The following is a 13768-nucleotide window of genomic DNA, read 5'->3' as shown; positions in this document are numbered from 1 at the left end:
AGTTCTAATTAAGCTTTATCTTGCTGCTATAACTCCACTATTCCAAATTATTAACCTCTCCTTTCTCTCTGGCTCCTGTTCTTCTGGAAAGATTCCACTGTCATCTTTATTCTCAATGTTAACCTATGCCATTTACTTTTAACCTTTTGGAATCTGCTGCTTAGTTTAACTGTGCTTTCATTCCTCCAACTCTGGCTTTGACCATCTTCCTCTCTGATGTCCATTAATTTGGACATCATTAATGTCTCATTTCTCATTAATAAATCATTAACGATTTCCCCTCTACCAACACAAAGTACATTTGCTCTCTAATTTTCTGTGACCTTTTGGCTTTGATATGATATGCTCCTTTTCTGTTCAAGTCTCTATGATTCCAGTCCTAGGTAGTTCTATTATTATCTGTTTAATTCATCTTTTCATGTTTCCCACTTTAAATTAAATATTTGACAACTTGTTATAATATTAAATATTTGACAACTTTAAATTAAATATTTGACAACTTGTTATAATATGTAACAAGAATTACACCCTAGTGGCCCATTAGCTAGAATGAATTTTTGCAAGCAAACTCTGCCCTAGAGTAGAGTTTGATCCTGACGAGGCTCAAGGTTGACTCAACCTTTCATCCTTTTGAGTTAATAAAATGAGGACCTAGATTGTTGGGGGCAATATGCTAACTTTGTAAACTAAGAGAGTGCTGTAAAGCACTGTGCATCGATATATAAGTCTAAATGCTACTGCTATTCATTTAAAATACAGCACAGCTCAAGAATTCAGGCTTATATGTGGAAATCTGATGACATGGGGTGAACTGTTATCGTTATTCTGATGATATAGCTCTGTCCTGGATCAAACAAGTGATCTTATGCAGGTTCTGTCTCAGTGACTGGAGAATGTAGGAATCTGGATGGGAAATAACTAGATTAGCTCACAACCCTGCCAAAACCGAGTTTTGGGGATTGTAGATTCGGGGTTTTGGGGGTCTTGGGTTCTAGATGGAGTTGCACTAGCCCAGAAAAAAATGGTATGCAATTTGGAGCTCTTTCTGAAGTTAAGATTTCTGCTTAAAGAGCAGGTGGCAGCCATGGCCAAGTGGCCTTTTACACAAAATATAATATTTGCAGCTCTTCCTGGCACTGCTCATGTTACATTTGGCTTAGAAACCTGCAGAGTGGTTTACTGCAATCAGCTCTATATAGGAATGCCCTTGAAGACTATCCAAAAGTTGCATCTGGGTCCAGAATACAGTGATATGGGCAGTAATGAGCACACATTGGTGTGCCCATGTTACATCTCATGGTATGGTATGCCCATGTTTTTGTGTTGAATTTATGTTTTACTCACAAAGAAATAAGGAGAGACTAGTATAGATCTATTTCAAGCTATTTAGCTCTCATCAGTTAGAATACCTTCTGGGATTCAAACCCAGGCTACTTGCATAGTAGGTAGATGTATTAACCTCTAAGCCACAGGATCTCCAGGCTTTCTATCACAGCTTCCTACCAGGGGAGAGATAAAGTGTTGTTGTTGTTTTTCTTTCTGATCTATCAGGGCAATAGGAAGCTGTGAGTTCTAGTCCTACATTAGGTATAAGTCAGCTGAGTGACCTCAGTCCCTCTCTCTCAACTGTAAGAAGTAAGCAACAACAAACCACTTGCAAAATCTTGCCAAAATCTCAGGGACTAGTCCAGGCAGTCACCAGGAGTAAAAACTGACTGAAAGGGACAAAAAAAGGTGTATGGTTGCAATAGAGCTTTTCATTTTTGTCTTTAAAAAAAAGGTATGGTGATTGAGATACCGGAAACAGTGTACCCTACCCATCTGCTTTTGAGTAAAGATATTTTTTTGACCACTGATACTCCCATGGCAGCTATTTCTGAGAATTCATACAAGACTCCTGTATAGTAACAGATCTCTAACTAGCAGATACCTGCATCTGCATGGGAATACTTTTCCTACCTGTATAATTGTGTTGCCACCTTCCAGTAGGGCAATAGCCAACAGGATACTTTCATGGAAAACTCTATCACTAGTGGCATTCATGATGAGGTCTATAACTAGATTGGATGCTCCTTCCTTATCCAAGTGACACTGGACTTCTGTCAAACTCATTTCACCACGGTTTGTTGAGCTGGATCCTGATCCACCTCCTATAAAAAGAAACAAACAAAAATGAAGCCTTTTGGGGTTTCTCAGCATTAGATAATGTGTCGCTTCCCTTCAAATAATTAAAGCAAGCAAAGAAAGTTTTAACTGTGAATATGTTCTCGTTTATTATCTGCTTTGCACTATCATGCTTTGCTCTTTATGGTGTTAGCAAGTGACGGTGTTATTAGAAACGTTTTTTTAATTTTTTAATATTCTCTCCAACCTCAAGGAGCTCAAATGTGCTAGCATTATAAATAGAAACAATGTTAGAATGGTTTAATAACTATCATGAAGCAATCATAAATTACTAAGCCAGGAATAAATTTAACCAACGTAATTCAAACCATTTGAAAAAGGAGGTCCACAAAACTTTTCTAAAAAGGCTAGTTCAGATGCTATTACAGACTGATTATAAACCACCCAGAGGATTTTTATAATTAGGTGCAAACTAGTCTAATCAATTAATCACTGTGGTGACATACACAATATAATTATTCATTTAATTCCCATTCTCCTTTTAAATCTGTTGGTTAAGTTGGTTAAGGCAATAAAAATGTCATTTGGGCCTATTAGAATACACATTATGATCAGAATTTAGGATTTACATGAGAGACCATGTGGTCTCTCCAAGTTTATCACATCTTGTTTCATTCTTTTATTTTTAATAAAGTTTTATTTGGGTTTTCACACATACAAAATACAAGTAAAACATCTTTTTTGAAAATAGCATGGTCCCGGGTTGAACTTCTTTATATAGACACAAAACTCAATTTCATGCTCCTTTTTGTGTTCTATTCCATATCTTATACTATTCTATATTTTCTATATAGTTTTTCCCCTTTTAATTTTCTCAATTTTATTTTGATTATCTCCCTTCAAATCATTATATTTATACTTTTGTCTGTTCTGTTTCAATTTCATATTACCTTTTCTCATTAAACAAATTTTCTCCTGTAGTTACTAATTGGAGTATGACACCTTTATATCTTTTAATTACATCCATTCAACTCTTATTTAAACTTCAATATATACCTTAAGGTTATGACCTTCAATATAATACATAATACATAACTTCCAATTGAATTCTACTTGGTACATTCTTATAATACACACTATATTCTTAAAAAAAAAAGATTATAAATATATGTAGTTATAAACCCTCATTCCATTCCAATTCAGTTCTATCATTAATAATCATTAAAATCTTAACATCTTTAACACTTCTTTTCAATTAAATATCATACTTCCTTAAAGACATATATAATCTCCATAATTAATTTTTCCCTTATTTCTCTTCACATGTTTTGTAAATCATTAAATATTCATTTTGTTACATTTATTTATTGACAAGCATTCCACTGAATTACAATAGTTATTTTATCAAACATTTTAATCATACATTGTTTCATATTTTCTAAAATTATTTCTGTTTCTAATATAACAATACTATCTTACGTACCTTTGCAGAATCCCTTTTTCTATTAAATTTTCACCCATTATCTCTAAATAGGCCCTGTTTCTCTGTATTTTGTTTCTGTCCTTTATAACTTCTTTTCCTTTCTTTCTTCCTTCTCATCTTCTCCCTCCCCCTTTTATCCCCTTGTCTCTCTATTTCTAATTCTCTCTTCTGCATTTCCCTCTTCTGTTGCTTTCTGATTTTATACTTGCTTTTCACTCTATTTTTTTTGAGTTGTTTTTCCCAATCTTAAACTTTCCATTCTCTTTCCCCCTTTTCCATTTTTTCCCCCACCTAAGATTTCTTGTTCATTAAAGAAGGCTTCTTCTTTGTAGCAATCTTCTTGCTCTGGCAGGCATTTCTTGTTGTTTCTCATAATTCCAAATCTCCATTTCTAAAAACTGAAATACTAAGCCAAAAGAACCTCTCCCTTCTTGTGCATCTTCTTTGTACTTTTTAAGTTCCATTTTCAGTTCTTCTAAAGTGGAACCATTTTAAACAGTTTTAAACAGCCACCCAATTGATTTTAGTCATTTAAAACAATAACCAAGAATCCAGAAATCATCAAGTAATCCAAATAGTCCCAAGTTATTTCTTCTTATTTCTTTTTCCACTTTCTCTTCCTGGGGTTTTTGTTGCAATATTTCAGTTAAAATGTATCTTTTGGAAGTCTTGTTGAGATTTTGCTGTAAGTTCTTTTTAATTCCAGGCAGTTTCCTCCCTTCCAGATCCTGCCCTTTTATTCTTTTTCTCTCCTTTCTTGTTTTCAAAAGCTTTTAATTATCCAGAAATCTTTGTTATTCCTTTGACTTTTTATTTTCAGCATTAAATGCCTATTAATGTCAAAGTCGATTTTTTTTCCAATTTTTTGCTTAAGTCTCTTAGCTGTCAGTACAGGAAAAGAAGAAAAAAAAACCCAAATCTTTTCCCTTTTCTCTCTCCTTCACAGCTTAAAAATCTTTGGGAACAATGTTATTGTTTTTTTTAATAGTTTCAACTCCAGGGTACCTTATTTGTTGCTTTTGCTGTTTGACCCAGTCAACCAAAACTTTCTCTTCTTATCTTCCTCCTGCACATTCTTTTCTGGTCAAGTTCTTCTTTGTGGTAGCCATTTCTGACCACCGCTACAACCGCCTTCGGGAAAGGGAGTAATTGCCAGCTGAGGAGGAGAGATGTGGCTTTCCTCAACCCTGCAGGCAGTTTCTCCCTTCTTTACCACCTCTACGGGGTGGCTTAGCTCCAAAACCAGCTGGCTTAGGGCGCTCCAGCAGCAAGCACGGATCGAAGCCTCACAGAGACGAGGTGTCGGTCTGTCGCCAAAGAAGCTCAAACCGGAACTCCCATCTTGTTTCATTCTTGAATGCAGAGATACCATTGGACAGTTTGCATGCAAATATTGAACATTATAATCTCTTAGCAGTCCCACATTTTTCCTTAGGTCAGATAGTCTGTCATTACATATAGTCCTCCTTTAATGACCACATGTTCAGTAACTGTTCTAAATTATGATGGCATTGAAGGCTTATGAGCCGTGGTGGTGCAATGGTTAGAATGCAGTCTTGCAGGTAAGCTCTGCCCACAGCCAGAAGTTCGATCCTGACCAGCTCAAGGTTGACTCAGCCTTCCTGCCTTCTGAAGTCAGTAGAATGAGGACCCAGATTGTTGGAGGCAATATGACAACTCTGTAAACTGCTTAGAGATGACTGTAAAGCAGTATGGAGTGGTATATAAGCCTAAGTGCTATTGCTATTATGAATAATTGTCTGCCATCATGTAATCATGATTTCGGTACTTAGCAACCAGCTCACAATTACAAATATTGTACCCCACAGTTGTGTGATTGCCATTTACATCATTCACTGCCAGCTTCCAACATGCAAAGTCAATACAAAAAGAGACAGGAAGTCGCAAATCACAATCACATGACATTGCACCTGACAACTGTGCAGGATTTGCTTAACAATGACAACCAGTAATGCTACATCTACTGCCATAAGTGCATGTCAGGCATGAAAGCTAAGATCCACACATGAAGGTTCAATTAAACTGATTTATTGCTGAAGCCTTTGCATAAAAATGTTCTCAATTAATTGCCAAAACCTGTTGATAAATATACTAGCTGTTTCCCCACAAGAATAACTCTTTGTGGTGCATGGATTTGAGGGCAGGATTGGCCCCAAATCACCCAACTGGTTTCCATTCTAAGGGAGGACTATAACTCAGAGCCTCCTGGTTTTTAGCCAAGCACATTACCCACTACAGCAAGAGCTGTCAAACTCCCGACCCATGGGCCGGATGCATCACATGCTGGCCACACCCACACCTGGTTTAGCAAAGGGACGGGGGGAAAGTCCTGATATGTCATGTGACACTGCCATGATGACATGAGTTTGACACCCTTGCAGTACACTAATGGGCTATTTTGTTTTTTGCTGTTTCTATCTCTTTAATAAATGCTAATGTTTAATAAATAATCCCCCTGTGAGAGAGATGGGTATTTCAAAAATGTGATATAAAAATAAATAAATAAATAAATAAAATGGTTACTGATTTTATTAAAGACTGTATCAAAATTATGAATATCAATAAGTTTCACACAAGTAAAAATGCATGCATAATGTCAGCCTTCAAGATTTTCTCCCTTTGCTTTGCATCTTTCGACTGTCATAAGTAACAGGGGGAGGAGGGGGAGAATGATTATGGGAATTGAGCTGGAGGTGTTACAAACCAGAATTGTATAAACTGGGGGGAGTACATTCTTGCTTAGGTTTCTATTCTATGCTTAGGTTTCTATTCTATGCTATGCGCAGCTGCAACTCTTTATCAAACTATGTCAAGGTCAAGGGACAGAAGCTTCATCACCACCTGGAGATGCCCACATGATGGTACACACAACTTTTAATTGGATGAACCAATTGAACTATTGGGGGTGGGAACATTGCCATTACTTTGTATATGTGATTTACGCGCCTATTTTCTCAGATTCAGAATTTTTTTGTTGTTACCACTTGATTTCCAGTAAAAGATATCTTTTCTCTAATTTGGATTTTGAATGGAGCATCATCTGACACATAATAAATTAGAAAAAAAGGGGACGATGGGAGGAAGTTAATGAACAGGCCAATTTCCAATACTTTAATTCAAGGGACAACTTTCTGAGTGACAGAGAGATAACAGAGGATGAAAAATACCTGCTGAAACAGCTGCAGAGACTCTCAGCCAGATTCATCTAACAATTAGGGGACAGAAGAGCCAACATGACAGTCTCACATGTAATCAAGCGGCACTGAAAACATCGTACCTGTTCCTCCAGGTTTGTTGGGCCCTGCAGGAGATAAAGGCCCATTGCCAAAGCTGGTGAGGCTCTCTCGTCTTCCTCCACTTCTGATGTTCCCGTAGTAACGATTTACCAAAATCTGTCTCAAGGCTTCCCCCTTAATTCAAAGATATTGAAAGACAGAAACACACGATGAATGGAACAAGTGAGCCAAAGTCAACAAAAATAGTAAAATTGGATTTTAGCTGGTCAGAGACACAACAGAAATAAAATTGGGAAGAAAAGATATGAATGTATATAAACAACAGAAACACAGTGTACTTATACCCATTTAGAAATGTTCTGTCTAGATCTTCAGGTACATTTATACATGCTACTAATAAATAGATTTACATTAAAAATAGCATATTCTAATATGAATGAAACATGGAAAAAGCAGTGAAAATAGTATATAGGATGCAGCCCTTAAATATCTATGAAACTAATATTATAGTTCTGTGACTGATCACAATTATTGAAAGTATATGTTACACAAATTTCCCCTTCTTAGACTTCCAGAAAGACATTTCTTACCATGAAATAAAATATATGTGCATCAATTGTCTCTATCAATGAAATAAGTTGAATGTATATCCTTTACTTTGGAATTTCCTAATTCAGTTAGATTAACTTTTAAATTCAGATCATTACAACCTAATGTGCATACCTCTGACTAACAATTTCTTAAAATTTTGAAAAGGAGGATCACGAAATGCAAATATTTCAACAGAAATGTCACATGATAGGAAACGGACACCACTGCCCCTTTCCTATATCTCCTTCTTTTCTACCTCTATAAGCACAATGATAACAATTAATATTAGAACTGTCTATAAATATAAAACTAAGCAATTAAAGTGAGAAGAATTTTTCCTTTAATTTTCAGTAGCTGCATATGAGGGCAAATAGTTTTCTTGTTTTACAGAATGCTGCCAAGATGATTGCTATAAAGAGAAGTCCATCCAAATATCTCAAATTGGAGAACTGATATTAGAAGGAAGTCCAAGCAGGTAAGTTAACACTGTAAATCTAATAATAAATATTGTTTCAGGTTTTTACTGTCTTATTATTGACTTCTGAAAAAAAAGGAAGAGCTGTTCTCCTGTCAGCAATAAACCTGCAGGATAGAATGTGAGCGCATTTGTATTTTGTCTCATTTTATGCCCCATCACCACCATCAGATGAACCACTATTCTTGACACATCCACTCCTGGCACATTCAGCACTGCTCTAGTGAGCAATTGTTGTGAAAAGGGGAACAGATTAGAATAGTTCAAAGTCCCAATATATTAATTTTGCAAGCATTGAATATTGGCCACTCTTTTATGAGATTGAAGCAAACTTTAACACTGTCTAAATATTCCTGAAGTATGATTTCATCTAATTTCAAGATAGCATGAGGTAACTTTTTACAAAAGGTTTTTTTTTTTTTTTAATTTAAGAGTTATACAGAACTGAAGCTCATAGAAAATTCAGTATGAGCAAGCCTCTTAAGCATTCCTTTGTTGCACAACATATCCTTGGAACTGAATCAGCTACATCCAAATTTCTTGAGGAGTTAAACACACTACCTATGGACATCCCCAAATTTGACAGGCTTTCTTCAAGCATTGGATTTAAATTTCCTTTCAACTGATTCCTGAAATATAACAATGCTAAATAGATTGTTGGAGCTTACAGGTGAGCTCCTCCCATTCAAACATAGTGAGACGTAAAGAAGCTTTTAAAAAGGAATTGGAAGACTGGTCTGTTGGTTTCTAACACGATTAGATTGTTATTTAGAATAATCTTGAAAGTGAGGATCACCCTTTAGAACTGATAAAGAAGCATTCGAATTATAAGCAGTTTTACATTATACTTTTGGAAAATATTTACACACACACGCACACACACACACACACATATCACTCTCACTATCGCCTTAGATGTTCAGTATCTTTAAGAAGGGGAAAATAAATACTCTCAATAATAAAATAATAATAGCAGTAAACAGCCTGGAGATAACTTTATTGATTGTACATTTTTATATCCACATGAAGTAATTAGTTCCATGTGCTTTGAACATTTAACATATTAAGTTATAAGTTGCTTAAAAATGGCATATGAACATAGTTTCTTAAGAAAGCAGGGAAAAGGATATTAATAATTTTCTGCAAATAAAAAACACTTTTGTATCTTTCATTTTTATGTATATCTCATGTTTTACAGGAACAGTAATTGATCTCTCAGAGTCTGTACTGGTTTTACCATGACTAAAGATAACTGTATCAAGGATTACAGGAAGCATTTCCTCAAGCACTAACAATTTTGCCTCTAGTAAGAGATCTTATTCACACAATCTACTGACTCCAATGAGAAACGAGTGCCACTAAGATTGAATTTGGTTTTCCTATAGGTCACATAATTGCCCTTTAAAAAAAAAAAGATGAAAAATATTTGAGTCAGTTTATCAGGTAGAAAGAATTTCAGTTCAATTACTTAGCTGTGTTTGACCAAGAGACAATGCTCTAGTAGCAGTTTTTCATGAACTATGTTATAGTGACATTTAAATATTCTTTATTAAATCAAAATTTTCAATATCCTGCCTTCAGATATACCAAACTTTCACTCCTGTACTTCCTAGCATATATATTCCAAATTAGACAATACTAATATTTGCTGTAAACAGTATTACTGTAACAACATGACTACATGTATCATAGTCTGAACTGAACAATAATAATTTTTCAGGCCTGATAAAAGCTGAATTCAACTAACGATGGTTGCATGCAGTTTGGGTCACATAAAACAAAATAAATAATCTACCTACCTATCTACTTACCTACCTAACTATCTTCCCACCTACCAATCTAATCTATTGAAATCAATTGTTTCATTTGTATAATTTGAAGACAACAAAATCAAGCAAATTAATTCCACTTCAACTATGTCATCTTTCTGCTTCAAAGATAAAGTATTTGTTACCAGTAGCAACAATGATATCACTACATACTGTATATTTGAGATATACATTGAAGATAACTTAATTCTTATCTTCACAGAAAATAAAAAAGTACTCATGATAATTAGATTTAAGTGTCTATGTTATTCCCAATAAAGAGTAATTAACTTTGGAAGTGCAATATTCCTAAAAGAAAGCTATTACTACTGCAAAAGGATAAAACCTTCCATGATTCCTCCTTTCTGGAATTAGTGTTATATGTAAAAGAATTATACACATTATACTGCTACAATAAATCATCATTATGATTATAGCCATTCAGTTTGTAAAGATATTTTTGTTTCTAATTCTCTGTACAATTCTCTTTCTTTCCTTCCTTCCTTCCTTCCTTCCTTCCTTCCTTCCTTCCTTCCTTCCTTCCTCTCTCTCTCTCTCTCTCTTTCTTAATTTATTATCATTTATTAACCACCCACCCCCTCACATAGAGGTTCTGTACCATGCTCAACTGACAGAAAAGGATAGAAAAAACATGGTTTACCAAGGCTCCAATCATTCCAAATTAAATGGAATTTTGCTTCTACTACAGTACTTCTCTCTTATTTCATTCTCTGAAATCTAATATGGTAAAGATATTATATAATCAAAGCAATTACCAAATAATTCATTGGCCCACAGATTTCGGGAACATAACTGATTGACTTGTTTTTCAATATCATAAGCAAATCAGAAATCAACAAATTTTGCAGGTAAAATTCCACAGTAGTAACATATTTAAGACAGGAAGAGAGAATATTATTTAAGAACCTGTATAACAACTTCTAAGTGCCCAATCCATGCTTTAAAAATGGATTAAAGCCTCTTTTGTTTCCATTAACATTTTGAGGGAAAACTCTCATTCTTTAGATATGTATTTTCCTTAATTAAAACAAATATATAAAAAAACAATGAAGCCCTTCTGCAATTCACATCCATCATATTCATCTTTAATCCACTGCTGAAGATACATACCCTTTTTTGATCTTCAAGCTGTCTCTCTGGTAGACTTTGATCAAGCTCCTGGCGAGTATGAAGAGATTTTTTAAAAAAGATTGGTACTACAGAAATACTAAATAAATTTAAAATAAATAAGTATTGGTCTTATACAATGGTTTATATCGCTCAAGAGTAGTACAGGAGGTTAAATCATGTGATAAAAAAAACCACAGAGGTGGGCAACCTGCAGCCCACAAATTCCAATTGCCACAACACAATAAAAAAAATATGGCCAATTTTGAACAGCACAAACTTTCCAGATAAAAGTGGAAATGGGTATGCCTGAGGAAAGCCAGATATATTTCTGTCCTTAAAAATCTCCAATCCTTAAAATTCTCACCAAAAGATCCACTTTTTTCATCATTCATGCCTCTCAGATACCTCACTAGATTCATTCTCAGTGGATCTTGGAGCCCAGCAGAGTGGTTTTTTGTTTAAACTCAAGGATTGCCCACTCCTGAATTACTGAAGGTTTTCATCATTTAACTTTGATAACACTAATATTTACATTCCTGTTTTGTTTGCTGCTTTGCTTAATAAATACAGAAAAACAGTTTGACTTATGTAATAATAACAAATGGAAAAATGGCTGCCAGCATGCAAACACATATTTTACATTGAACACACTGAATTTTACATACAATTCACTTCCCTCAAAATCTTTCCAAACATGGAAAAATATTTAATTTCTGCCCGAAGAGATATCCTCCTTTCATTGTAACATTTTTTTTTCTAGATAACGGTAAAAAATTTTTTTTTGTCTTGATTACCTTTTAATAGATTTTTCGGGTGAATGATTTTTTTTTGTAAGACAATGTTAAAATTATGATTTAATATTCAGTTTGTGAGGTATAGTAAAGCATTGATTTAAAGGAATTAGAAGATGATCAGGCTCAAAACTAATACATAAAGAGTTTTATTGCTGCAAAGATGTTAGATATGTATGGGACATTTGCCTGATACAAAAAAATAACTATATAGAAATCATATAAAATAAAGACCCCAGGATAAGACATAAGACATAAGAATTTATTTGTCATTACACTCGCAAGCGGGTGCAACGAAATGAGGTGCTCTTCCACAAGTAAAACTGGACAACACTATTGAAAGAAAAATAAAATTAAACACAACAGACCATACAATAATCTCTATACAATTTAAAAATGTAAATACCCCATTACTCTCAGCCATTAAATTCCACAAAATCTTATGACCCTGCATTCAAACTCAAAGCTGCACTTGGATAAAAACTGTTCTTAAATCTAGTCGTCCTTGTTCTTAATACCCTGAATCTCCTTCTCGATGGTAATAGTTCAAAGAGCTGATGTCCCGGATGAGAGGAGTCATTCAATATATTAAATATCTTCCTCTTACATCTATTCCTATACCGTTCTTCCAAAGAGGGGAGTGAGCAGCCAATGATGTTTTGGGCCATCTTAATCACCCTCTGAATTGCCTTTTTCTCTGCCACTGTGCAGCTCGAGAACCATATACAGAGACAGTAGGATAATATACTCTCAATTGAACTCCGATAGAAGGTAGTCAGTAGACTCTCAGCCAGTTGTTGTTTCCTAAGAATCCTTAGTAAATACAACCGTTGTTGTGCCTTCTTAATTAAAGCAGCGGTGTTTGCACTCCAGGTCAGGTCATTTGTAATGATGGTCCCGAGATACTTACATTCAACCACCTGTTCCACACGAACTCCCTCTATATACAGTGGCTGAATGTCTGCTCTTTTTTTCCTATAGTCCACTATAACCTCCTTGGTCTTCTTAATGTTAAATAGAAGATTATTATTTTTGCACCAGTGGGATAGCTGTAATACCTCATCCCGATATGCAGACTCATCATCCCCAGAAATAAGTCCTACAAGCGTAGTATCGTCTGCAAATTTTATTATCTTATTGTTGGGATGTTTATTTGTGCAATCTGATGAATAAATGGAGAACAGTAGTGGACTAAGGACACAACCTTGCGGAGTGCCAATGCTAAGTGTCTTGACAGTAGAAATATAATCATTCAGTTTAACTCTTTGTGGACGATTTGTTAAAAAATCCAATATCCATAAACAAATAGAATCTGGAAAATCTAGATCTTTGAGCTTGGCTATTAATCTGTGCGGTATGATGGTATTGAAAGCAGAACTAAAATCTGCGAACAACATTCTTACATAATTCCCCGGTGTTTCCAAATGGGATAAGGCCATGTGAAGCACAGTAATAATTTAAAGGAATTAGAAGATGATCAGGCTCAAAACTAATACATAAAGAGTTTTATTGCTGCAAAGATGTTAGATATGTATGGGACATTTGCCTGATACAAAAAAATAACTATATAGAAATCATATAAAATAAAGACCCCAGGATTTAAATCATCTTATTTTTCCTGGTCAATGAATTGTTGGTTGTTCTTTTCCTGGACTTCACATTTATCTTGCCCATATAATAATTTTGCTTGGCCTCCTTCTCTATTTTTGTTCTTACTTCCCCCCTGGAACTAGAAGCCCTACATGGATCTCTTATTCCTACTGTCTGGTCAGGAGGAAATGAAAGAAATTATACTTTTCCATTTCTACATTTTTGTCTCCCTGGGTGGAGATTCAATTCTTTGACATAAATTAGGGATGACTCACTTATTTTGAGGTATTCTACTATGTCTTCTTCCAGACAATCGGAAAAGATAGGGGTAGGTGGAGATTAGTTTCTTATATTTGTCAGGTACTCCCTCCATTCTGAAACTCTCCTCGGCAACTTTCTCCCTAACACAAATCCACTTCCCTTTCTTCTGAGAATCAGAATTCCTGGGAAACACTGAAGCCAGAATTTGTGCCCAGTTAGGTGATTTGGCCATTAAGGTGCTGCAAATACTACTATCA

General features: G+C 35.0%; 1 protein-coding gene across 5 annotated transcripts in view; it reads right to left on the bottom strand.

Moving 5' to 3' along the window:
* Nucleotides 1–13768, bottom strand: part of ITPR1 (inositol 1,4,5-trisphosphate receptor type 1) — a 245219-nt gene that overhangs the window by 73411 nt on the left and 158040 nt on the right. For 3 of the 5 annotated variants that reach the window (XM_087923703.1, XM_087923705.1, XM_087923704.1), the window contains 3 exons: nucleotides 10870–10917; nucleotides 6906–7038; nucleotides 1960–2150 (listed from right to left, as the gene is read on the bottom strand). In XM_087923703.1, the coding sequence (XP_087779829.1) occupies nucleotides 1960–2150; nucleotides 6906–7038; nucleotides 10870–10917 (372 nt within the window). The remainder of the gene's footprint in view (nucleotides 1–1959; nucleotides 2151–6905; nucleotides 7039–10869; nucleotides 10918–13768) is intronic. The other 2 variants (XM_087923707.1, XM_087923706.1) reach the window with 1 other exon arrangement.

This window comes from Pseudonaja textilis, chromosome 2 (assembly GCF_049901715.1).
Source record: "Pseudonaja textilis isolate UNSWEBS1 chromosome 2, rPseTex1.2, whole genome shotgun sequence".
NCBI lineage: Eukaryota > Metazoa > Chordata > Lepidosauria > Squamata > Elapidae > Pseudonaja > Pseudonaja textilis.
Note: the sequence above shows the minus strand (reverse complement) of the source record. Positions and strands in the feature narration are given on the sequence as shown.